The 27,547-nt window shown below is 36.7% G+C and overlaps 1 protein-coding gene across 5 annotated transcripts in view; it reads left to right on the top strand.

The window, feature by feature from the left end:
- Positions 1–3,608: 3,608 nt before the first annotated feature.
- The window catches only part of LOC131030212 (mitochondrial Rho GTPase 1), an 80,401-nt gene continuing 56,462 nt past the window's right edge, over positions 3,609–27,547 (top strand). The window contains exons 1-8 of one of the 5 annotated variants that reach the window (XM_057960931.2): positions 3,609–3,831; positions 4,411–4,528; positions 9,655–9,776; positions 12,948–13,202; positions 13,425–13,557; positions 13,670–13,816; positions 14,568–14,744; positions 15,002–15,256. In XM_057960931.2, the coding sequence (XP_057816914.1) occupies positions 12,988–13,202; positions 13,425–13,557; positions 13,670–13,816; positions 14,568–14,744; positions 15,002–15,256 (927 nt within the window). In that variant the 5' untranslated portion in view covers positions 3,609–3,831; positions 4,411–4,528; positions 9,655–9,776; positions 12,948–12,987. Of the gene's footprint in view, positions 3,832–4,410; positions 4,529–9,654; positions 9,777–12,947; positions 13,234–13,424; positions 13,558–13,669; positions 13,817–14,567; positions 14,745–15,001; positions 15,257–27,547 lie in introns of those variants that run through there. The other 4 variants (XM_057960930.2, XM_057960929.2, XM_057960932.2 and 1 more) reach the window with 4 other exon arrangements.

Below are 27,547 nucleotides of genomic sequence, written 5' to 3'. Positions count from 1 at the left end.
CCTAGTTATCGGGTGGTGTAGGATCATTTGCAACCACATATCCACCATAGAAAATACTGCAACCTCTACATCTGTGTATGTGAGCATACACAGTAATGATGAGTGAAGGGGACTATGCAAGCAAGTAGGCATCGATGTGGAGTTTGAACCTAGAAGTGTCCACATAACTAGATGTCCTCATCCTCTGTAGCTACTCCTCAAATGAATTTAGGCCCCCGGATGCATGAATCTGCTCACCACTTTATAAAGGATTTGTGCCATGTATATCCATCTTTGTAGCAACTGAGTGATTTGTAGGTGGGTCATCATGTGCACTCGTGCTACCAGAGTGATGGGAATGCTCAAAATGTCCTACCCCCTAACTCAATCTTGTATGACTATAACATCTCGTCACCTCTATTGTAACCTCATGTAAAGGAATGTGAAGACGAGATGATAGGAAATAGTAAGCCTACAACAAGTCCTCAATCGAACAATGATACATCTCCCACTGCATACCATCGCTTGTCAAACAATCTACATCCATTGACAAAGGGACACTCGCAAGAGAAAAGGGATCATCTAAACTAGATGTACCACCTATAGAGAATCTGGATTGTGGATGAATCATCATATACTGATCCACACGATCAAATGATACCCTAACAGTAGCAACTACAATATCTCTAACATTGTAAATTACTTCCTTTTGGGAAGCAATGACAATCTCATATGTTATGGGGGCTAGGCCTAGGGAGATAGCAGACATGCTCTAACCAACAAAGGCCTTGTAAAATGAAACCACCTGATCAACTCTACGATAAAGATCTCTATTTGCTACCCTACCACGACCCTAAGCACAATAGTCTAGTAGGTCATAGTAGGTAACCTCGAGGCCCAAATGAACCTCAACATACAATTGATGTGCAAAATATAATGGGATTTGGTCATTATTAGAATAACGACCATGCACTACTAGAAAACAAGGGTAAATCAGAGTTGCCATGTCTGGATACACACATCTTGTGACATGATACCCATTCACCTTAGCTTTACCCTCATAGTAAGGAAAACATTCTCTTTTGATGGTTTCCTTACTCACATTGCTCTGAACAGAGACAAATTAAACATTTCAAGTGACATCTCCCCTCATCTAGGCAAGAATAGAGTCTATAGCCTCAATTGTATAGGCACACGTCTAACTCAACTCATATCTAAGGCGCACTAAGATCTTTAAAATAGTCTCACAAGTATTCTTATAGACCCCCCGAGATATATCTTGGTTAGCTAGACTAACCTTCAATTTAACAATCTCTATATTAGTGTATACAAAAAGGTAACCTACACCACTTGGTGTTGCGAGAGAGAGAGAGAGAGAGAGAGAGAGAGAGAGAGAGAGAGAGAGAGAGAGAGAGAGAAAAGCTTTATTTGAAAGAAGTTTATGACCTAAAGAGAGCTTTAAAAAGACTTTAACTCAAGAGAGAGAAAGAGAGAACGACCTAAATAAAGATAGAGATAGATCTTTAAAAAGACTTAAGGGGAGATAGAGAGAGAGGGATCTTATAGAACTAGAGAGGGATCTTATAGAACTAGAGAGAGAGATTTAAAAAGAAGTTTATGATATAGAGAGAGTTTTAAAAAGACTTTTAAGTTGAGAGAGAATGAGAGAGGACCTAAAGAAACCTATATAGAGAGATCTTTAAAAAAACTTAAAGGGAGATAGATAGAAGGATCTTATATAGATTCTAGAGAGAGAGAATAAACTTTAGAAAGATGTTTATGATCTAGAGAGAACTTTGAAAAGACTTTAAGTTGAGAGAGAAAGGGAAAGGACCGAGAGAGAGAGAGAGAGAGAGAGAGAGAGAGAGAGAGAGAGAGAGAGAGAGAGAGAGAGAGAGAGAGAGAGAGAGAGAGAGAGAGAGAGAGAGAATCTTCAAAAAGACTTAAGGGGAGATAGAGAGAGATGTATCTTATAGATCTAGAGAGAGAGCTTTAAATTAAGTTTATGATAGAGAGATGGCACAAAGAAAGACAGAGAGATAGATAGATAGATAGAGGGCACTTAAGTTTAATTAAACATGAAAAAAAATGACGAACAAGCACCTAAAAATAAAAAAATAGGTCTCTAGTACATGTAATAGGTTGTTATGAAACTTTAATCCTAAATCTATGAATTCCAATCCTAAACTCATCAAGGCAATGCAATTTATAGTTTCAAGTTGGGGTGTGGAGTTTTGAGTATATTATAGTTTCAAGTGCACTGCACAAGTTACATACAGTCAATTTGGTTTCACATTCTAGGTTTCAACATTCTAAACGATCCAACTTAGGGTTCTAAGTGAATATACCTAGGGTTTCTATGTCATATGTAACCTAGGATCTCATCCTCATTAAATAAATGTTCAATGAATTTAAAAATACAATATTTTCCTATATGAAAGAGATTTGAAATTGAAAAAAACTTCAAAGAAAAAACAAAGAACAAACATGCAATTTACTACAAGAAAAGAAGAAATTTGAAACATGCATACAATTTACTCTAAAAAAGGAAGAATTTTGTGTACTTGGCATACATCTAGCTGACGTGGTGGGTGATGAAGAGTTTGCATGAGCTTCCTCTCTCCAAAATCACCTTTTAGGTTTGTTCTAACCCCCTTTGACTTGGCATCGTGTGAATGAAAATAATAGTTTAACTATCATTTCAATTTTTATACAATTTCATAAAACAATGGATTCATTAAGGAACCCTTTTTTTATATTAAAAAAAGCAGTACCATGTGGGGGTTCGATTGAAGGTTCAATTGAACCCCCTCATTTGTTCGAAGCCATATGGGTCCGTATGAAGGGGTGAAATACCCTTTGTTTGAACATGTATGTTTGTACGAAGGTGTTTTTTGAAACTTTTTTGGCCAACACCAACTTTTCTTCGTGTGTGAAAGTGTAACCCACTATTGTGGGATCACCCGATCAGTAGACTCCAACACATTGAGGCATTGATCTTAAAAATGATAAACAAATTGATGAGGGAGAGATGGAACTAAGATTAGTTAAAATTTCATTGTATGAACCACAAATTCAACTTGAGAGTGGCACATAATCCTTTTGATATTGATATCTTAGATGAGGCATAACGATATTTTGAAGTTTGAGACTTTAACTTTAAACTTTAGTTTTAATTTCTAAGCTTTAAACTTTAAAATTTGAACAATTGAATACTATTGTTATATACTTTACTTTGTTATACTCGTGTTATTCTATTGTCATAATATTGTTATCATTATACTATTGACATGAGTAGATTTATTATTTTATTGTTGTCCATTTATTTGTGAAAAATTGACTCTCTCTCTCTCTCTCCGCCCTTCCCCCATGAAAAACATATTGATGAGGGAGAGATTTAGCTAAGATTAGTTAAAATTTCATTGTATGAATCACAACTTCAACTTGAGAGTGACACATAATCCTTTTGATATTGATATCTTTGATGAGGCATAACGATATTTTGAAGTTTGAGACTTTCACTTTAAACTTTAATTTTAATTTCAAGCTTTAAACTTTAAAATTTGAACAATTAAATACTATTGTTATATACTATACTTTGTTACACCACTTACGTTTTTCTTTTGTCATAATATTGTTATTAAAATGATTAGATTTCGGCTCGTCTAACGCGTGGCTAGGGTTTACCGTGTAATAGTGTGAGGGCCTTTCCATTCCACCTGTGCTTGATGTTAGGGTTTGTATTTCCACCCCTAGCCGGTGATCAGAGGTGCGTAGGAGTGCACGGGATCAATTTTGCTCGAATCACTGCATTGCTGTTTTCGTTTGCGCAATTCGCTTTCAACAAGAGAGGTTAGGAATCGATTTACTTTTTATTTTCTTTTTCAGGTACTCTGTTTTGTTTTGTCGAGCGGAAAATAGTGTGGTGTATTTTTTGGAATGTTGAGATGTGCTGCTAAAATATTGTTTGTTGTAGTGAAAGGTAGTTTGATTTGCTCGGGCTGGCTTTGAAGTGCATGCACAAATTTAATTCAAAAGATTGCCTGTAATCAAAAGATCCCCTGCTTTTTATTTTTAACCTTTTACTGCAAGGGTGAACTGCAAGATTTTAATTATGTTAACCTAAATTGATACAAACATTTAATTGAATATCTGTTCCAAACGAAAGAAATAGTTTTACGCCCATGCTTAAGATGCCAGTATAAGTAAAATAGGTTTTGTGCAATTATTGGGTGCGCTGTAACGATTTTTTAATTCACCTTGGCCTTATTTGGTTCCGTGTCTGGCTTTAAATATAGCTTTCCTTAGCTGTAACTTGTTTTGATTTATTTCCGCAAGGGTTTTGTACATATCCATTTTAGATTTATTTTTACTTTTGCTGTTGTTTCGGTTTGAGTGATCTTATGCACGCACTAAAATTGTTTGACACAGAACCGAAGATCATTTACTCCTGTGTGCTCCTGTAGTGGTGCGTTTTGGTAGAAATTTACAGCCTAGATCATATGCGAATGTCTCACACTCCAAATTGGTGTCTCGCTTGACAGGCTAGGTGAGCACTTAAGAAACTATGTTTATTCCTCTATTTTGCATATAAGAGTTAATTTTGACTACCCAGTAGAGTAGAAAATGGCCTTCGTAGCTTTACTTTTTATGATGGTATAATATACATGTGTTTGAGTTTCAAGAGCCATGCTTTTCTGTATTTGTCATCATTAAGTATTTTAGCAAAGGCTACACTGAGACTTTCAAAGATATGCCTGCACGAGTAGATTGGTACCTGCAAAGGCGATGTTAACATCACTATTTCGATCGTAATAATTGAACACATTTTTTTTATATTTACTTGTTCATATGAATTCAAACTTGAAATTCTCATTGTCAATGACATTTTGTTTGCTCGCTTTAGTATTTAATACATTCTTCTTTGCCTAGGCTAATGATTACTTACTTAAAATAGATACTGATGATTCCCATGCCTTCAAGGCATAAATTGAAAGTAATTCGCATATCATGCACGCTTGATAAACAGAAACACGTGTATATTAAAATGAAAAAATTCCAGAAGTGGAATCTGCAAGGCATGGTCGTTTTGATGGAATTTGTCAACAAGCCGATAAATTTAACAAATTTTGAGGACATAGCGTCAATTAGTTGCATAGCTCTGCTTATAGAATGAAAATATGAATGTAAGCTTTACTTCTGAAAAATTGTATGTCATGGTAAGAAGGGCATGGGCAATTTGCAACATCAAATTGATATCGCAAGACTTAGAGGGAGGCACAAGTGTGTGCTATGCAGAACAATACTGGAGACATGACATGAAATTAAGATCAATCATATCAAGATTAGATATTTATCTGTATAAATTATTTCCAGGCATACCATGCTTTTCCTAGAAAGGTAGCCGCATCTCTTTTAAGTTTTAACTAGTCTTCTACATAAGTTGTATTGTGGAGGCTATTGATAACTTGATAAGATGGTATCAACATGTTTGCAGATGGATGTACACAGTTAATAAGTTTGTTTGCCTAAGAAGGCTGGCTTAGTCTGTTCATTAGCGCCATGAACTTGATGATGCCTAGTGAGTTTCTCATGTTTTTGTTGATAACCGGGCTTATTAGATACAGGCTACTATTCCTTGTCTTTCATAATCTAAACTATTTTGGCATGTTTGGAAGATGTAATTTTAATGTGAGTTTTTGACCTAAATGACTTCAATGTAATGCACTTCCTATACTTGGTTGGACAGTTTGAGAGTTGGTCTCGATGGTTATTAACCTGTTTCTTCATGGTAATGATATGGGTTTTGTTGATTTTGACTAAATGGATATTTTTTCATTGCATAATTTTTTTTTTATTGAAAGAGGGTTGAGGGTATGACTTGCATCTAATGTATCCAAGGCTAATCTTGAAGCATATTGTAAGAAAACATTCTATCTGAAGTGTGAAATTTAGCTGCCAGAATCTTAGGTCCTAATATGATAGAGAGCATAATGTAAAAGGAGAGCAGTTGTACCGTTGACACCAATTTTGGTATGCCAAGGTCTTGAGAGAGCTTTGACCAATCCTATTCTTAAAGTTTAGTGATAATGATGTTAAGGGCTGATCCTTTGTCCACCATGGCTCTTTTGATTAATAATTTCTCTTTGAAACTAGCTCCATAAGCAGCATGAGATCCTCTTGATCCAATAAGTCATGGTCTAAAGGCATATTGTTGACGTTTAAGAAGAAATTGGTATATTGAGAGGTTTGAGTTGCATGTTTTAGAGATTGATTACGCTGAATGGGCCTAATAAAGGTGGTTTGGATGATGAGATCCACATAAACTATCATTTTTGGGTTCTCGTAAGGGTCACCTATAGGCTGGCTGATTTTGTGAAGTGCAAGACTAATATTGATTATTGAAGATGTACAATCAACTATTTGGGGTTTCCTATATTTGTATTTATTTTGAATAGTGAGAATGGTATCTAACTTTAGCTTGTCTTGGGTTGTTAGGAAGGTAGGTGTCATGACTATATTTTTAGTAGAAACATCATTTGTGTGCTTCTAACCACTGTCATGTGCTGATCAGATTTTTTACTCCAGCGACGAAATTGTCTTACAAGTTATAAGACTTCACAATTTCAAAATCGAACAATTCGCACCAACCATGAAGAATGGAAGTATACCCACAGTTATATCAGACTTCATATAAGGAGAGTTATATTAATGATATTAACATGTTGATGATACACCCCAGAAGTCCTCAGTATTTCAAAACATAAACTTAAGTATTCATTACAGAAATGTGGTTTAATTATTATTGACATAATATCTTCTTCTATATATATGTGATCAACAACCAAAATAGATTTTCAAAAATGTCTCCTCCTTTACAACAATGCATACTTGATCTCCTAGACACAACTAAATATTGAAAAATATTAGATCCTTTGCCCAAGTGTATCTTGATCCCATGGTGTACGCCTAAGTGTTGAAGGACAATTTGACTAAAGCGAGCTTCTTTCTATTGGTGCATGTGGGAACACTAGCTTCAAATTTTCTAACATTCTTGCTCTGCAATGAGGTGCATGTCTTCTCTTATGTGCACATCTAAACATTGCCAACATATCTAACACCAAGGTGTTGATGTTCCCATACAAGCACCCATAGTTTGTCTTCACAACTTAGCCAAATTTTGGAGTTGCTTCCTTTCTTCCAAAAAGATCAATGTCTTGAAGAGCCTCATTTAAAGATCTTGCTAAGAATCAAAAAGGACAACAAGACGACTAGACAAACATAACATATGAAAGTTTCATAGGGGTGGAACAAATTAAGATTATAGGAAGCTCTTTTTTACTCTCTTGCGAATGCATGGTATCAACCCTTTAAACTGATCAAGATTGAAAAGAAAATGGCAAGAGAAATATGATAAGAAAGAACTAAATCCCAATGTCATAAACAAACAATCCTAAGAAGAGCAACACAAATAAGAACAATGATCAAATTTCAAATACAGCCACACTTTCTAGCTCTATTAACAATGACAATAACAACAATATCATAAGTGATCCCTAGAAATTTGTACATCCAATTAAAATCACAACCAACAATGTAGTTGGCACAATAAGGCTCATTAATGTGGTTGTAGTGTCCCTTTTTTCAATCACTTAGTTTTTGTTTCCAAACTGATAGATTAAGGAATCAACCAGGGCACATAACCAATAAACGTTTTGGATTTATTATGTCTTAATTGCATGCTGTACAATATCTTGGCAGTAAGCTTCCATTGTGCCTGCAAACTCCCACGGGAAAGTGAATATTCAATGCCCTTTATTCAATGCCCTTGACTTGCATAGGAGTTCGATATTATGTAACTGCATTTTCAGGCATGATGTTCTTCATCTTCATCTGAGAAATTGCTATCGGCAGTACAAATTGGACCTTTTTGAGGTCCAACCGCTAGTTTTATTGTTGCTCTTACAAACTAACCTAAAATCATGAACTCAAGTTCAATATCAAAAGAAGGGGAAAAAAGAAAACAAAAGAAAAACAAAAGAAAACTAATCAAACCTAATGTAACACCAAACAAAAACAATCGAAAGAAAGCGCAGAAATTCTTTTGAAAAGCTCATATGTGAAAGCCACAAAACTTGGCATGCATGGGAGCACTTTAGTTGCTCAGAAGCACGCACATGACGTTAAATGGAGCTTTCCTTGGCGACAATTTCCTTAAAGTGTTTAGGTACTGTATGCGGGAAAAGTGGGCTGATAAAGCTAAATATGTGAAAATATTGTAAAATAACTAGTCCACACACACAGAGGACTTCTTGGTGCAAGCTATGGAGTAACGTAGTATTACTCAGCTTCCCAAGGAGGGTCCCATGGTTCTCTATCTCACAATGTCCCTCAAACCAATGTTTTGCTCTCAGGTCACTGAGCAAAATGGTTTAGGGATGGCAAATGCAAGAACGAGGGATGCTTTGATAGATTTTAGTATGAGATGTATTTTAAGCTATGTATGATTCTAGAAATGCAATAAACTAGATGATAAGATGACAAGGTTAGTATGAATACTATCCTAGCATACTATATTTAGTTTATGATTGAGCTAAAATGATAAAGAAAGTACTCTAAACATGCATATTTACTCTAATTCCTTTTAAAAGAGAAGCTAAATGATGAGCATAAAAAAAATGATATGAAAGCTTGAAAGAATTTGAGCATAAGTGTAATGCTTCAAATTTGGAGGATGATCTATATGAAAATGGAGGGATGAGAGCTCTATTTATAGCAAAAATAGGGCAATGGATGGTCAAGATTGAATGGTTTGATCAAGGTTGAGTTTGAAAGTTGGGGATCCATGTGCACGATTTGCACCAATGGAATGATGACAAGTGTCATCATAGGGTTGGGTTGAAAGAAGGGGTTGGAGACATTGAATGCCTGAGAAGACTTCATGGTTATCTAGAGGCTAAGGGTCAAGTCTAAGTTAGGATTACCCACTGGATTAGGAGTTAATCCAAGGATAAACCTTTGTGCAAATGATTAAGAGATAATCATGGTCAAAGCATTAAAGGCCTGATGAGACCCTTGGGTTGGGTAGAGGTTGAGTCAAAACAAATGTTTTAACCATGTAGGAGGGTTTGGGTTAACCATTAATGGTTATTGGAGACTTTGTGGATTAAGTGGTTGAAGGTTGGAAGCTTTCAAAGGTTATCAAAGACTTTGAGACATTTAGTGGTTGAAGGTTGAAAGCCTTTAATGGTTATCAAAGGCTTTGAGGTTTTGAGAAGTGACTTTCCTTTGTTTAGGGATGTGACAAAGTTTAAAGGAAGGGTTAGGTTAATTAGAAGCGATTAGAAGATTCTAGAAGGGATTAGAAAGGGTTTTGGGATTTTGCAAGTGGATGGGGGGGGGATAATAGGATTTAATTGAAATAAATGATTTAATTCAATTTGGTTGCAATTTGGGGAAATTAAATAAATTAGATTTATTCAATTTAGGATAACTATTTAATTAAATTTGAATTTAATTAAAAGTGGATAAGGGGAATTTAATTGAATAAAATGATTTATTCATTAAATGGGTATAGTGAATTTTATTTAAATAAATTGAGTAATTTACTTAATAAAATAGAAGAATGTGGATAGTTTAATTAAATTGGATTTAATCAAATAGGAAAATGAACAGGTACTAATCGAGCTGGCTAAATCGGTTGATTACCACTCCCATTGCCACAACAATTACGAATCGACAGAAACACAAGGGCGCAAGATTTACTGGGACGATCCAGTGGCCAAATATTTCGTCGGGTAATTAGTTGTATTTCTTTTTATTTTATTTTTAGACGTACTGCTTTACACCTCATACCGATATATTATGGTATTGTTTTTCCGATTTTTATGGTCTAGGGCTTTACTATTATGAGGGTTTAAATGCTGATCTTTGGAAAGGCTTTTCATGTCGTCTGTGTTGGCATCTGATGAATGTTATGAATAAAGTTGATGCGGATTGAGTTCAAAATGCTTTGTTTACATTTAGTTTTGTAAGGGTTCGAGTGGCTTTGTGGTAGGGTTTTGTAAAAACCCTCTGTAGTGCTTCTTTTTGGTTGCTAATTGTTTCCAGTTGTTTTGTTTGCAAGTGAGCGAGGGTTTTATTTTTCACTTTTATTTTGTAAATTAGATCATTTTTTTGTTATTTGTTTGTATATGTCGAGATAAAGCTTTATGATATATGAGTGAGGTCACCATTTTTCTGTTTGTGATGGAATGGGCATGTATTTGCAGCTGGCTGTTGGCCAGTGGTCCAGCGATAGATCTTGTCATGCACTATTATGATGGTCCAGGTAATTGTAAAACGAACTGCCTAATATCAGTCATGATTGCGTTCATTTAGCTGCACTGATGTCTTTTTCTAGTTTTTTTGCCTCCATACAGACCTTTCCTTGATAGAGTGGGGATCAGAGCCATCTCAAAGTGATGCATGAAAGGATTTTAATTAAGGTAGTTTATAAACTTGTGTAACCGGCAAGACTACCGAGCAATTTAAAAGATGCAAACACTGGTGTATTTTAAAGAGCATTTAATCTGGCAACCAATAGGCTCTTACGCATATGGGCACATTAGTATTATAAACCAGGATATTTTCACCAAAGCTCCTGCCTGTTGGCAAACCAGCCAATGAGATTTTGTCAAGGTTATGAAATTCTGGGAAGATAATTCATTTGGCTGATCTAGTTTGATAGGATGTAGCTACCCCCTCCTGGTATCAATTCACCCTTGTCAAATTCTTCAATTCTGGTAGACGCCATTTAAACAGGGGAAACATATGATTTTCCCAAATAACAGATGACAAGCAATAAATACAGAATTTGAGAACAAACACAATATTATGCATTCTGATCATTTATCTGGTAACTTTTTTTTTTCTGCCCACATCTCAATGTACACCAGTTAGTTTTCTCCTCTTACCAGATAACCCAAAGTGCTCTTGAAGGTTGATGGCTTCATGCTAGTTATAGCTAGCGATAGGTGCCTTTTTGTTACCAGCTACTTTCTAGCCAGAGTTAGAATTTTGTGTCAACCAGTTTTTATGCTGGCACTGTTTTTAGCCATCAGAGGAAGTAATTGTTTGCATATTTGATTTTGGATAATGAATCATTTTTGTATGCTATAGTGGCATTGCAACTGATATATTTCTTTCATCTTATGCGAACATTGCCAAGTAACAAATGTGTGTTGGTTGAACATATGGATTCTATCTAATAATCGGTGAAGTTGATTTATTTGCCATTTGGATTGACTTGATTAGTGGTGGCTTGCAGTCATTTCTCAATCCCTGCAAGTGCCATTCAAACAGGGGAAGCAAAGGACTTTTCCAGATTAAAGAAGACTTGCAATAAACACTAACCAATGAATATTGGCTGCATGACAATGAACAGAGACAGGAGTTTAATAAATAATTGAATTTACACATTCGAACCATTTACTCATACGTAGTGAAACTGTTGCTCAATTTTGCCTCACTGCGTATCCATTTATGGCTGTCAGTTTCCTCCCCGTATTAGATATAACCCAGATTGCTTTTGATTCTTCAAAAGCTGTTGGTTTCTATGCTAGTTATAACTGTTTGGTGCTTTTAAAGTACTGCTAACTTTTAGCCAGAATTAGAATGTTGTGGCAGCCTTATTTTCATATGGCGCTAATTTTGGTCATCAGAGAAGGTAATAATTTTTGGTGGACCTGAATTTGGATAAATAATGGCTTTTGTATGCAATAGTGGGATTGCAAATGCGATATCGTTTCATTTTATGCATCGTAACAAATGTCTGCTGGTTAGAAGAATGACAAAATGACTGATGAATTGAAATTCTTCAAGAGTTCTTGGGTTTTATCTAGTAATAATTGAATGCTATTTGCAATCCTTCGGAGGTTGATTTAGCGTGTGCAATGGAGGGAGAGTCAAAGTAAGGAGAACATGGGATAGAGAGGGGTCGGTTGGGATTGATTTGATAAATTGTTGAGTTTTAAACCTTATGATAAACTGCAAGTATGTTGTAGGTATTTCGAATCTTCCTTTGTCATTTGAACTCAGATTGCTTGAGAGAAGAGAAAAATTTAGGTTCAATCTTCGAATGGAAGACTTCAATAACATTTAAACCTGGATTTCTGGCTAGGCCATTGCTTAAAAAATTACATTTACTCTTATAAAATAAATGAATTAATTCTATCTGATAACAGTAGCCTAAGATAGTTATCATTTTTGTTGTTGTTGTATTAGCTGTACAATAAATGACATCATGAAATCGACTTATCTGCTTGAGTAGCCACATGTTTGTGTGGTCTGCGGTTTTATCTCATCTAACATGTTCTTTTAACAAAATGTTTCTGCCTGATTCCAAGTGTTTCATTTACTTTATGGATAGAATTTGATAAAGAACTTGATCACTTAGTAATAGTAAGTGATATAACAGAAGCTTTTTATACAATTTGGACATTGGGTTGAGACTATACTGTATACAGAGATAGTTATACCTTTGTCATGCGTGACTCTCTCTCCCTTGCTCATACTTTGAGTAAATTTTGTCTGCCTACATTCTGAGGGTTTCTTTAACTGTTTCAATAGAATTTGGAATGGATTTGCTGGTTTATAAATGATGATAGCTAGTGATTAAACAAAAGCTTTAGGACTGTGTGCAATATATAGAATCTTTGTTGATAACTTGATACTAAATTTTTAATATGTAGAGTTAAATTTTCTATCTAATTTTGGTTGTGTCAGGTGGGGTGTGTTTCTTTGAATAGAAAATGCATAGCCGGTTAATTTTAATTGTAAGCCTAATAGGCTAATAAATAGCTACTATTTTCATTATTGGTAGTGGTTTTAAGATTTATTGTGTCCTATTACCCTCTAAATGCATTGAATTCCGCTTCTGTTTTTGCCTTGCCTTGTGTCGAAATTAATCTTCTCGTTATTGGCTGAAGGTAACAGGAACAAGTTCTCTTTATCAGACATCACATTAAGATGGACAGCACAGGCGGAAGGAAGACTGCAGGATGGCCAACAAATGTTCGTGTTGCTGTGATAGGAGACAGTGGCACTGGGAAGTCCAGTCTAATTGTCACTGTAGCAACTGATACATTTCCAGTTAATGTTCCTTCTGTTGTGCAACCAACAAGAATCCCTCAGGATTACTACCCTGATCGTATTCCACTAACAATAATCGACACATCATCAAAGTTTGGATTTCTTCTTTGCTCGCTTTTGCTTGCATGTGATACTCATATTATGCATAAATAGTGAATGCGTAGATAATATTCTTTGCGATTTTATATACAAATTTTTTTAATCAATTTTTATTTTTCAACTTAAAAGTTAAACTCCTAGGCTATATTGGCAGCATATTATTCAAACTTTTTTGACCTTCCATAGTTTGACACAAACTATTTTTACATTTCCAGGCCTGAGGATCAGACCAAAATGGGAGAAGAGTGCAAGAGGGCAGATGCAATTGTGCTAACATATGCTTGTGACCAGCCTAGCACATTGGATAGATTATCCACCTTTTGGCTTCCCGAACTTCGTCGCTTGGAAGTACAACTCTTGCATTTAATGTCATTTAGTTTTTCTTTATGGTTTCATGCCTATTGAAATGTTTAATAGGTTCCAACAAATGGATATTTCTACTGTACTTGGTTACATACAGGTTAAGGCCCCGGTTATTGTAGTTGGCTGTAAATTAGATCTTCGTGAGGATCAGCCTCAAAGTTTGGAGCAAGTAATGTCACCACTTATGCAAGAATTCCGAGAGATTGAGACATGTATAGAATGTTCAGCACTGAAGCAGATTCAGGTTGAGATCTACTCATAAATTTAAACAAATGAATTTCAAAGCATCGATTTGACTTGGGATGGTTATGTTTATATTTTTGCAAACATTATTTTTTAATTGTTACAACATTACATAAATTTGTAACTGCAATTTCACTTTTAGACTTTAAGTTTCTATTATGATATTTTATTTTTTTGTAGACTATCCATTTCTCTTGAGGTCAAGTTACATCTGAGTGCATGTTGATGTGTTGCATGTAGTTTTACCCTTGGTACATGGTTCAAAAAGAAAATATTAATTTAAAAAAAAGTTAGTACTGTAAAAATGAATTGTGAGGAGTGTGTGTATATGTGGAAATTATGAATGAGCTTGTTATTGTAAGTTCTGGGTGATTGAATGCAAGATTTCTAATTTCTTTAGGATTTATAATTTGTTGTCGTTGTCAATAATTTTATTCGTTAAATATTGAGAGGACTAAAAATGCAACTATTCATAATAGCCAGTTATTTGAGCCCAGTAATTGTAATTAAAATTGTAATTTCTGTATCAACACTACCCTTTCTTTGAGGCTTTTTTAATTTGAGGTGGTATAATTGTATTTTTCTTATTTGATATATATGTTATCTGAAACTTTTCAAGCATGGCAGATTTTTCCCTGTTAAATCTGGTGTAACTCTTCTGACCCTTTTAAGCCATAAAATCTGCCCTTCCTCACTTTATGCAGCTTGTTTTGCAGTTGGGATGCTTATATCTAAACAACTATATTTTACAGGTTGCAGAAGTTTTTTACTATGCTCAAAAGACAGTTCTTCATCCAACAGCACCATTATTTGACCAAGAAAATCAATCGCTGAAGCCTCGTTGTGTTAGGGCATTAAAGAGAGTATTCATCATGTGTGATCATGACAAAGATGGTGCTCTAAGTGATGCTGAGCTTAATGAATTTCAAGTATGGCATGGTTTCAGAATATTTTTAAAATATCAGATGCTTTTGGTTGGCTCTTTAGGAATGCATGAATTTTAAAGAACATTTTTGTGCACTGTTATTATAATTTTATTCATCTTGTTCATTGGACATGTGAATCTTCAGTTGTGTGTTGTTAAATCTTACTTTGCTTATACAAACTATTTGTTGTTATATAGCATCTGAGAACATGCCATTAGAATGGAGGCTTATGATAGCTTCTTGTCTTATTTATTGAGCAGGTTAAATGCTTTAATGCTCCTTTACAACCCTCTGAAATTGTTGGTGTGAAGAGGGTTGTCTCAGAGAGACTTCCACCAGGTGTCAATGAAAATGGCTTGACACTGACAGGATTTCTTTTTCTCCATGCTCTTTTTATTGAGAAAGGACGATTGGAAACTACTTGGACAGTTTTGCGAAATTTTGGTTATGATGATGAGATTAAGCTTAAAGATGGACTCCTTCCAACTGCACAGTTCAAGCGAGCACCTGACCAGGTATAGTGAAGATTGTATAATTTTTTGTATTGTATTAGAGTTTATGGATATGAAATTTCAGGTTATATTTATATTCTATGTTTTCCTTTATGCATAATGTTGCCATTGAGTGGCATTCATTCTTTAGAAGCTTATAGCTTTTGGAATATTATTTGCAATTTCACAAGAATGGGGAAAGTCAGATTCTTTGTGAAGCAGAAATTGATAGCTAGAGTTAGTAATCAAGAGAAAAAAATTCATGCCTATATATAGAACAGTATTCGTACGGAAAGCTGTTTTGTAGTTCGTTTGAGTTGAATTTGGTCTGTATAAGGATACTAAGCTAATCAAGTTTTAAATGATTTGTAAAAATTTACCTATTACTTAAGTTGACTATTTCAATATCCCTATTGCAATCTTTTTCCAAAGCATTAGAACTAAATTTCAGCTCAAGTTTGTAAATGAAAATTCCATGTCTTAAATCAATGAACATTCAAATCTGTCATTGCTACCTATCAAAATAATGGTATGTTTTGAACTTCATTAAATGTATTTTGTGTGGTGGCTATCTGCGGTATATGGAGGAAATGAATTTGTATCAGATATGGTCAAACCTCCATAAATTTGTATCAGATATGGTCAAACCTTTTTAAGGGTAATGTATTGCCCTAGAGATGGAACAAGACGGGAGCTTGAAATTGTGTGGGGGAAAAAGCGGGACTAGGTTAACATGCCCTAATCCTACCTTTTGACACACATTACGGAATACGAAAGAGCCTAGAGGTATCACACAATTGGCTACTTCTTCTTGTGGAAGAGAGAGCCACGGGCTACCTATTAGGATTTCTATTCCTTTGTTGCAATTGAAAGATGAAATGATGCAAGTTCAATCCCTAACCCCAAAGTGCAAGTACGAACTAATAACAAGATTGCAGAATTGAACTTAAACAATGGAAAGCTGTAAACACAAGGACAAAGCAAGAATGCAAATGTGTACCCGGAGTTAAAATCTGACTGAAAATGTTCGGGACGGAGGCGTGGGCGCCACTGTCCTGATTCTGCCCCTGAAACTGCTCCGGAAACTGCTGTTTTGCACTCTGGAAAAGCTGTCAAAATGCTGAAAATGCTGTCTGTCAGGAGGACTAGGGCGCCCAGCGCCCCTGTCCCAGGGACCAGGGCGCCCAGCGCCCCTGTCCCAGGGACCAGGGCGCCCAGCGCCCCTGTCCCAGGGACCAGGGCGCCCAGCGCCCCTGTCCTGGCAGGACCAGGGCGCCCCACGCCCCTGTCCTGGTCTTTTTCTCTGAAATTTGGTGGGAAGGGCGGTCTCAGTCTGTTTCTCCCGGATCTGCAACTTGCGGCGTCGTCCGAGTCCCGAAACCTACACTTATATCTGAAAAGGTGTTTGGGCGGCTATACAAGGTTTTGCCTTAGTCAAACCCCGGCTTCGGTGATTTCCACCTCCACGAATAGCCAAGTTGTATTGTAAAATGTATTGTGTGTGCAGGCCTAGTGTGTGTGCAAGGTCCTAAAATGCAAGAAAGCAAACTAGAGCAACCTAGAAAGTAAACCCTAATTGCTTGTAAATGATAATGTAAATGCTCTAAATCAAGATGCAAAGTGATCTAAAGCATGAATAAAGGATATATTGAAGCTTATGCAAAGACATGAAAACAACATGAAATCATACCCAACCCTCAAGGGAGGAGTACAAGCCAATCTTCAGTCGGTAATCTCCTATTGTTCTTCAATGTCTTCCAAGCCCTAAATGGATGAATGAAATTGATGAATGCTTGATGGATGGATGTTGAATGTTGTTGAAGTCTTCAAAGATCTGCTCCTTCGCTGCATATGAGGTCCTGAAAACCAAAATTCGGATCCTTTCAAATGAAGAAAGAGAGTTCTTATTTATGAAACCCTAGGTCTTAATTTCAACTTTTGGCCGACCTAGAGATTGAATCTCCCGCCAATTTCTTGGGGTTAAGCTTTATTTTATGATTGGATCGCGCTCCTAAAATTTCGGGAAAAATGTCCGGGGCCATGTGCTCTCCGGGCGCCATGGTCCTCTCCGGGCGCCATGGTCCCGACAACTTTTCACCAAATTTTCAGGGCCGTCGGATATGATGATTTTAGAGAGAATCCCGAAGTTACAGGTGATTTCGAGATGTTTTGACCCCCGAAATCAAGCCCCCAAGTTCGAAATAGGACCTAATTAGGGTTTTTGATTAAATGATGTATTGGAAGAATAAAATGAAAGGGGCACACTTTAATGGGAGATGATAAAATAGAACCTTAGACCTAATTAATTTGATTAATTAAGTGCTAAAGGGGAAATGCAATGCAAAATGCAAAATGCGCCAAGGCGGGTGCTAAACTAGGTGCGAAATTGTACCACCCTAGCAAGTGCGTACAATTTACGACGCTACATTTAGCCCCCACTTTAGCGGTCATATGAACACTACGTGCATATGCAAGCTAAAGTACAGAAAAGTAAACATTATTTGAAAAAGGATATATCCATAAGTCTGTCGAACGAAGCCCCCAGCGGTATCTGCAGTACACAGTTAGGAACCGCACCCTACAAAACACATGTTAGATCACAAAATCACCTAATGCTTACTAAGGAAGGTGATGAAACTTCGAGGGTAGCTATATGCCCCCCCTTGTTTCGGCTTGCTAATTTTAGTGAGTTGAAACAGGGTATCATGTTTACCACTTCGAATTGTTAAAGAATATTGATGACAAATGCTCACAAGAAGATTTGATATGAGATCAAAAACTAATGGAGAATCATTTGGTAAGAAAGAGGACTAAATCTCAATTCCAACACAACAAAGAGTGTGAGGATTTGAGAGTTCTCTAACACAAGATGAAGGATGTAAATGGAAACAAAATGCAAAGAGAAGAAAAGAAAGGAAAAAAGCATGAATACACACATTGGTGATCCATGAGAAGAATAGTAAGAGAGAAAACATGGACTTCTCGCCCCTAGATCTTGTCTAGGTGATCCATGGGAAAAGGACATGGAAAACTAGCCCCTAGAGTCTGTCTAGGTGATCCATGTAAGGGAGGAGAGTGAGAAAGTCTAGACTTATGCCGCTAGTTCCACTCAACCTCGTGCATGTGTGTGTAAGGGAGGTTAGAAGCACCTCATAGGAGTCTATGCCCGAGTATGCTACAACCTGTATATGTATAGTATAAAAGCGTGACATCTCGCTCTAAGAGTTTGTGCTCTGGTTCCGAGAATAATCAGCTTGCATAAAAGAAAAATGGAGACATCTCGCTCTAAGAGTCTGTGCTCTGGTTCCGAGAATGACCCATTGCTCAAAAAGTGTAATGTTTATGTCATAAGAAAAGTAGAACAAGGATACCTACCTTCATCACAAAAGAAGATACCCCAAAAATGCAACAATGTCATAGATCCAAGTAAGAGAGTTTTGCACTCTTTAAGTAAGGATAAGATAGTTGAAAAGGGATATCTTGTAGTACGTGTAAAGGAGATCCTTAGAGGAGAAGAGATCTTTGTTCAAAAGACACCTATCCCCGAGAGGAATTGTCTTAGACAAATATAACATCTTCTAGAATAAGACAAAGAAGAGAATGAGAATGCAATACTTCCTTCTTTTGTGAGGTGAAAGTGATTCTTAATGAAGGATGACGCTCTTTTTAACCCAATTGGGAGAGTGAATTCATCATAGATGTATTTTACCAAGTGCAAAAGAGGTTGTAGTCAAGGACTTACACCTCTTGTAAGAGAGAATCCTTGAACAAACAACAACAAATGCGCACAAGGCATAACATCAAGTAATAAAGTCCACACCATCCACAAAATAGGAAAAAGTGGATCCTTAGATAAAAATAAGGAAAGATCATTGCCTCCCAAGGATAAGGACAATGAGAAGGACTTACACAATCTTCTAGGGAGAGATTTGGACATAAGCAAAAGAAGAGATGTATGAAATCACTCTTGTCCCCATAGGAACAAGAAAATTAGGCTATTATGTTGCTTCAAAAAAATATGATTGCACTTGAAATTGTACCATCATGAATGAAGATGAGCCCCCAGTAAATGAGCTACCAATGTCACATAACGATGAGCAACATAATAGCCATTAATGTTATTTAAAGACATGATAGATTGAATGAGGTATTTGAATATGACATGCTAAATGCTCAACTATAAGTGAGATCAAAAACATGTATAAAATGAAAAAAATTGAAGAAGAAAAGTCACAAGAAATCTTAGAAGAGAGATGAGTGTAATTTATTAGAGCCTTATCCTTGGAGGAAAGGACTTTATGATGAATAGGAGACAACGATTCATAAGTGGAATTAGAAATTTGAGGGGATTCATAAAGAGATTTGTTCATCGCCAAGATTTCCTTATGAGGGGAATGAGAGTTGATAGAAGTAGAAGATGATTTAATTGAAGTGAGATCATCATCACTACTAAATATAGCATTCACATTGAGAGATGGTCTTTTAGATGCTTTAGTGCGTTTGCAGGGATTATAGCCAAGTCCAAAGGCATAATTGTGAAAATTAGTCTCTAGAGGAACTTTTATCCCTTGTTCACGAGCACCACAACCATTTCCATGATACCCATGCTTAGCAAAAATGCGATAACCACGACCATAACGATCAGCCATTTCAGGAAGAGAAGGTGGTTTTTCATAAGACAAAGAATCAAACTCTTCATAATTAGAGGTGTGAGGAGAAGAAGTTTGAGAAGCGGCCACAAAATTATTGCTCATAGGTTCAGGTAAGACTGATTGATCTCTAGTTTCTTCCTTCTTTTTACCTTTAAGATCTCTAGGAGGAACCCTATACTCACCTACAAAGGTGGGATTAAAATCAAGAGATCCCCAATCGTCTTCTGCGAGAACCTTCTCAGGATCAAAAGCCTTTTCATGTGTAGATTCAAGTCGAGAAGGATCTTCTTCAGGAGCTTTAGACTCATCCAAAGAATTTTGATTATCAGAGGGTAAGGATTCATCCATAGGTATCTTGTTCAAAGAGTCATTACTAGAAGAGGAAGGCTTAGATGTTTGCAAACAAGCTTGGAGATTAGTGTCACCTATCAAGGTATATGTCTTATTGTTATAAATGAATTTAACTTGTCTATGCAATGTAGAGGGGACAGCTTGCATACTGTGAATCCAAGGCCTCCCTAATAACAAGTTGTATGTTAGATTTCCCGACATAACATGGATAGGAGTAGGCAAAGTAACAGGTCCCACTGTGACGGGTAAGGTGATAATACCTAATGAAGACTTAGCCACATTATCAAAGCCTCGAATGGGATGAGAGTCAGGCTCAATAAGGGATGTATCCACATTCATCTTATGCAATAGATTAATGCTACACACATTAAGGCCAGAGCCTTTATCTACCAGTGTTCGTCTTATAGCAGTGTCATTTATGATAACCACAATCATCAGGGGATCATATTGTTGTTGAATTTCACTAGTAGGCAACTCATCTTGTGTGAACACAATTTGAGCTTTAGGATTCATCACAGAGTTAACTAAAGATACTATATTACTAGATGTATTAGGTGGAGGAACATTCAAATCTTTCAAGGCATCTTGTAACATTCCATGATGAGCAGAAGAAGTTTGGATCAAATCCCAAAGGGATATCTTAGCAGGTGTAGTTTTAAGTTGTTCTATGAGATCATAGTCCTTACTAAGCATTTGTGAAATTCGTGGAGCTTGAGGAAGAATAGGTTGAGAAGGAGGAAGTGAAGTTGGGATAACTGGAGGAGGATTAGGTTGCCTATTGTTTCTTGTGTTATAGGTATGAGCAACCGCATGATAACTCTCTCTAGTCAGTTGCTTAGCATACTCATAAGGGCTCTTAGAATAATAACCTCCTTGCACAGTAATAATAGGTTTGTTAGGAGTGCAAAAAGAATCATTAGCATAACCACCTTGAACCACTAAGATAGGCTTATTTAAAGGTTGAGAATTTTGAGAAGGACAAGCACCTTGGACAGTGAAGAGAGGTTTGTTAGGTGTCTCATTCACATGTATCAAATTGATTGAGGATGGTTTAGAGGAATGAACAAAAGTGTTGGAAGAATTATTGATAGTCTTCTCTTGCACTAAAATCTTATCACGGATCAAATCAATTTTAGGAGAGAGACAAGGGATAGGCATTGATGTTCTAGTAGGAAGAGTAATACTAGGAAAGGTCATATCATCCTTTATCATCATAGGATCTACATGGGGAATAAACTCTCTAGGAGAAGGATCAACACTACTCTCTAAAGTCTCACTTTTGAGAGGGAGATCTTTGAAAGAGATGTTAATCATCTTGCTTTGAACTAGGGTTTCCTTATGAGTAGAACCAAGTTGAGGAGAGAGAGAATAATTGAGATTCAAGGAAGGTGAGAAACTATCAAGGGAGTTTTCAATCTTGATTTCATCCCCTTTGGCTAGGGGTAGAGAATAATCTATACCTTCTTCTAATGGTTCATCCCAAATAGTGAGGTTGTTGAAAGGAATGTTTGAAGTATTGTCAATTTCGGGAGAGGAGATAACATTGTTTATTAATTCCTCATCCTTAGGAGGGAGAGCATCAATAGATGTGTTAAACTCATCCTCTTTCCTCAAAATATGATCTTTAGGGGAGAGAGAATTAAGGAAATTGCTTATTATTTCATCTTCTTTCTCTAAGGGATGTTTATGGGTAAGACAAACTTTAGGAGAAGGGTAAGCATTTATCATTAATTCATCATCTCTAGTGGGAATTTTGTTGGAAAAGGAAATGCCATCACTAGGAAATGTAGGGATAATGTCATCTTCTTGCACAAAAGGATCCTCATGAAGGGAGCATTTTTTAGGAGCCACAAAGTCATCAAGGGCATCATCTAACAAAGCGTGATCATATCTATTAAAAGGTTTATCTTTTGATTCAAAAGGAGATATCTCTTCATAGAGGGGATCATTGAAAACAACCATGTTACTAGATTTAGTGGAAGAGCTGATAGGAATGTACCCTTGAGAGGAATCATTCGACTTATCTTTCTCATCACAACGAAATGGCATAGTAACAATGTTTATAAGTTTTTGGTAAAATGAAGGTTTGGTATATTTAGGTTTCAAAAATTCATCTAAAGCTTCATCTAACTCATAATCATCACAAATATGAACATCTTGCAAATAAAAATCTGACATTTTGAAATTGCATAAAATTTAAACACACAATGCAAAGAAACACACACTTTTTTTTTTCTTTCGAATGAAAATGAAATGAAAACACACTAAATCTAGATCTAGATCTAACAAATGCAATGCAAGAGGAAGCAATGATAGATTTCATGTCGGGTTCACCAAAATGTGTGGGGGAAAAGCGGGACTAGGTTAACATGCCCTAATCCTACCTTTTGACACACATTACGGAATACGAAAGAGCCTAGAGGTATCACACAATTGGCTACTTCTTCTTGTGGAAGAGAGAGCCACGGGCTACCTATTAGGATTTCTATTCCTTTGTTGCAATTGAAAGATGAAATGATGCAAGTTCAATCCCTAACCCCAAAGTGCAAGTACGAACTAATAACAAGATTGCAGAATTGAACTTAAACAATGTGAAGCTGTAAACACAAGGACAAAGCAAGAATGCAAATGTGTACCCGGAGTTAAAATCTGACTGAAAATGTTCGGGACGGAGGCGCGGGCGCCACTGTCCTGATTCTGCCCCTGAAACTGCTCCGGAAACTGCTGTTTTGCACTTTGGAAAAGCTGTCAAAATGCTGAAAATGCTGTCTGTCAGGAGGACCAGGGCGCCCAGCGCCCCTGTCCCAGGGACCAGGGCGCCCCACGCCCCTGTCCTGGTCTTTTTCTTTGAAATTTGGTGGGAAGGTCGGTGCAAAATGCAAAATGCGCCAAGGCGGGTGCTAAACTAGGTGCGAAATTGTACCACACTAGCAAGTGCGTACAATTTACGACGCTACATTTAGCCCCCACTTTAGCGGTCATATGAACACTACGTGCATATGCAAGCTAAAGTACAGAAAAGTAAACATTATTTGAAAAAGGATATATCCATAAGTCTGTCGAACGAAGCCCCTAGCGGTATCTGCAGTACACAGTTAGGAACCGCACCCTACAAAACACACGTTAGATCACAGAATCACCTAATGCTTACTAAGGAAGGTGATGAAAATTCGAGGGTAGCTATATGCCCCCCCCTGTTTCGGCTTGCTAATTTTAGTGAGTTGAAACAGGGTATCATGTTTACCACTTCGAATTGTTAAAGAATATTGATGAAAAATGCTCACAAGAAGATTTTGATATGAGATCAAAAACTAATGGAGAATCATTTGGTAAGAAAGAGAACTAAATCTCAATTCCAACACAACAAAGAGTGTGAGGATTTGAGAGTTCTCTAACACAAGATGAAGGATGTAAATGGAAACAAAATGCAAAGAGAAGAAAAGAAAGGAAAAAAGCATGAATACACACATTGGTGATCCATGAGAAGAATAGTGAGAGAGAAAACATGGACTTCTTGCCGCTAGATCTTGTCTAGGTGATCCATGGGAAAAGGACATGGAAAACTAGCCCCTAGAGTCTGTCTAGGTGATCCATGTAAGGGAGGAGAGTGAGAAAGTCTAGACTTATGCTGCTAGTTCCACTCAACCTCGTGCATGTGTGTGTAAGGGAGGTTAGAAGCACCTCATAGGAGTCTATGCCCGAGTATGCTACAACCTGTATATGTATAGTATAAAAGCGTGACATCTCGCTCTAAGAGTCTGTGCTCTGGTTCCGAGAATAATCAGCTTGCATAAAAGAAAAATGGAGACATCTCGCTCTAAGAGTCTGTGCTCTGGTTCCGAGAATAATCCATTGCTCAAAAAGTGTAATGTTTATGTCATAAGCAAAGTAGAACAAGGATACCTACCTTCATCACAAACGAAGATACCCCAAAAATGCAAAAATATCATAGATCCAAGCAAGAGAGTTTTGCACTCTTTAAGCAAGGATAAGATAGTTGAAAAGGGATATCTTGTAGTATGTGTAAAGGAGATCCTTAGAGGAGAAGAGATCTTTGTACAAAAGACACCTATCCTCGAGAGGAATTGTCTTAGACAAATATAACATCTTCTAGAATAAGACAAAGAAGAGAATAAGAATGCAATACTTCCTTCTTTTGCTAGGTGAAAGTGATTCTTAATGAAGGATGACGCTCTTTTTAACCCAATTAGGAGAGTGAATTCGTTATGGATGTATTTTACCAAGTGTAAAAGAGGTTGTAGTCAAGGACTTACACCTCTTGTAAGAGAGAATCCTTGAACAAACAACAACAAATGCATACAAGGAATAACATCAAGTAATGAAGTTCACACCATCCACGAAATAGGAAAAAGTGGATCCTTAGATAAAAATAAGGAAAGATCATTGCCTCCAAAGGACAATGAGAAGGACTTACACAATCTTCTAGGGAGAGATTTAGACATAAGCAAAATGTACTACATACTCACATGAGTTCATGCAAGCAAGACATTAGTGTATGTAAAATGCTCCTCACAAGAAGTGGGTAAGGTAAGAAAGAGAATACACATCTTCTCCCATATCTAGGAAAAGAGGATTCTAAAGAAAAGATGATCAATAATTCCACACTATTAGCCCAAAGGGAAATTTTAACCATAAAAAGAAGAGATGTATGAAATCACTCTTGTCCCCATAGGAACAAGAAAATTAGGCTATTATGTTGCTTCAAAAAATATGATTGCACTTGAAATTGTACCATCATGAATGACAATGAGCCCCCAGTAAATGAGCTACCAATGTCACATAATGATGAGCAACATAATAGCCACTAATGTTATTTAAAGACATGATAGACTGAATGAGGTATTTGAATATGACATGCTAAATGCTCAACTATAAGTGAGATCAAAAACATGTATAAAGTGATAAAAATTGAAGAAGAAAAGTCACAAGAAATCTTAGAAGAGGGATGAGTGTAATTTATTAGAGCCTTATCCCTAGAGGAAAGGACTTTATGATGAATAGGAGATAAAGATTCATAAGTGGATTTAGAAATTTGAGGGGATTCATAAAGAGATTTGTTCATCGCCAAGATTTCCTTATGAGGGGAATGAGAGTTGATAGAAGTAGAAGATGATTTAGTTGAAGTGAGATCATCATCACTAATAAATATAGCATTCACATTGAGAGATGGTCTTTTAGATGCTTTGGTACGTTTGCAGGGATTATAGCCGAGTCCAAAGGCATAATTGTGAAAATTAGTCTCTAGAGGAACTTTTATCCCTTGTTCATGAGCACCACAACCATTTCCATGATACCCATGCTTAGCAAAAATGCGAAAACCACGACCATAACGATCAGCCATTTCAGGAAGAGAAGGTAGTTTTTCATAAGACAAAGAATCAAACTCTTCATAATTAGAGGTGTGAGGAGAAGAAGTTTGAGAAGCGACCACAAAATTATTGCTCATAGGTTCAGGTAAGATTGATTGATCTCTAGTTTCTTCCTTCTTTTTAACTCTAAGCTCTCTAGGAGGAACCCTATACTCACCTACAAAGGTGGGATTAAAGTCGAGAGATCCCCAATCGTCTTCTGCAAGAACCTTCTCAGCATCAAAAGCCTTTTTATGCGTATATTCAAGTCGAGAAGGATCTTCTTCAGGAGCTTTAGACTCATCCAAAGAATTTTGATTATCAGAGGGTGATGATTCATCCATAGGTATCTTGTTTAACGAGTCATCACTAGAAGAGGAATGCTTAGAAGAACTCCCTTTGGAAGCAGATGTTTGCAAACAAGCTTGGAGATTAGTGTCACCTATCAAGGTATATGTCTTATTGTTATAAATGAATTTAACTTGTCTATGCAATGTAGAGGGGACAGCTTGCATACTGTGAATCCAAGGCCTCCCTAATAACAAGTTGTATGTTAGATTTCCCGACATAACATGGATAGGAGTAGGCAAAGTAACAGGTCCCACTGTGACGGGTAAGGTGATAATACCTAATGAAGACTTAGCCACATTATCAAAGCCTCGAATGGGATGAGAGTCAGGCTCAATAAGGGATGTATCCACATTCATCTTATGCAATAGATTAATGCTACACACATTAAGGCCAGAGCCTTTATCTACCAGTGTTCGTCTTATAGCAGTGTCATTTATGATAACCACAATCATCAGGGGATCATATTGTTGTTGAATTTCACTAGTAGGCAACTCATCTTGTGTGAACACAATTTGAGCTTTAGGATTCATCACAGAGTTAACTAAAGATACTATATTACTAGATGTATTAGGTGGAGGAACATTCAAATCTTTCAAGGCATCTTGTAACATTCCATGATGAGCAGAAGAAGTTTGGATCAAATCCCAAAGGGATATCTTAGCAGGTGTAGTTTTAAGTTGTTCTATGAGATCATAGTCCTTACTAAGCATTTGTGAAATTCGTGGAGCTTGAGGAAGAATAGGTTGAGAAGGAGGAAGTGAAGTTGGGATAACTGGAGGAGGATTAGGTTGCCTATTGTTTCTTGTGTTATAGGTATGAGCAACCGCATGATAACTCTCTCTAGTCAGTTGCTTAGCATACTCATAAGGGCTCTTAGAATAATAACCTCCTTGCACAGTAATAATAGGTTTGTTAGGAGTGCAAAAAGAATCATTAGCATAACCACCTTGAACCACTAAGATAGGCTTATTTAAAGGTTGAGAATTTTGAGAAGGACAAGCACCTTGGACAGTGAAGAGAGGTTTGTTAGGTGTCTCATTCACATGTATCAAATTGATTGAGGATGGTTTAGAGGAATGAACAAAAGTGTTGGAAGAATTATTGATAGTCTTCTCTTGCACTAAAATCTTATCACGGATCAAATCAATTTTAGGAGAGAGACAAGGGATAGGCATTGATGTTCTAGTAGGAAGAGTAATACTAGGAAAGGTCATATCATCCTTTATCATCACAGGATCTACATGGGGAATAAACTCTCTAGGAGAAGGATCAACACTACTCTCTAAAGTCTCACTTTTGAGAGGGAGATCTTTGAAAGAAATGTTAACCATCTTGCTTTGAACTAGGGTTTCCTTATGAGTAGAACCAAGTTGAGGAGAGGGAGAATAATTGAGATTCAAGGAAGGTGAGAAACTATCAAGGGAGTTTTCAATCTTGATTTCATCCCCTTTGGCTAGGGGTAGAGAATAATCTATACCTTCTTCTAATGGTTCATCCCAAATAGTGAGGTTGTTGAAAGGAATGTTTGAAGTATTGTCAATTTCGGGAGAGGAGATAACATTGTTTATTAATTCTGCATCCTTAGGAGGGAG

This window comes from Cryptomeria japonica, chromosome 9 (genome assembly GCF_030272615.1).
Source record: "Cryptomeria japonica chromosome 9, Sugi_1.0, whole genome shotgun sequence".
Classification (NCBI taxonomy): domain Eukaryota; kingdom Viridiplantae; phylum Streptophyta; class Pinopsida; order Cupressales; family Cupressaceae; genus Cryptomeria; species Cryptomeria japonica.
This window is presented reverse-complemented; position numbering and strand designations above follow the sequence as displayed.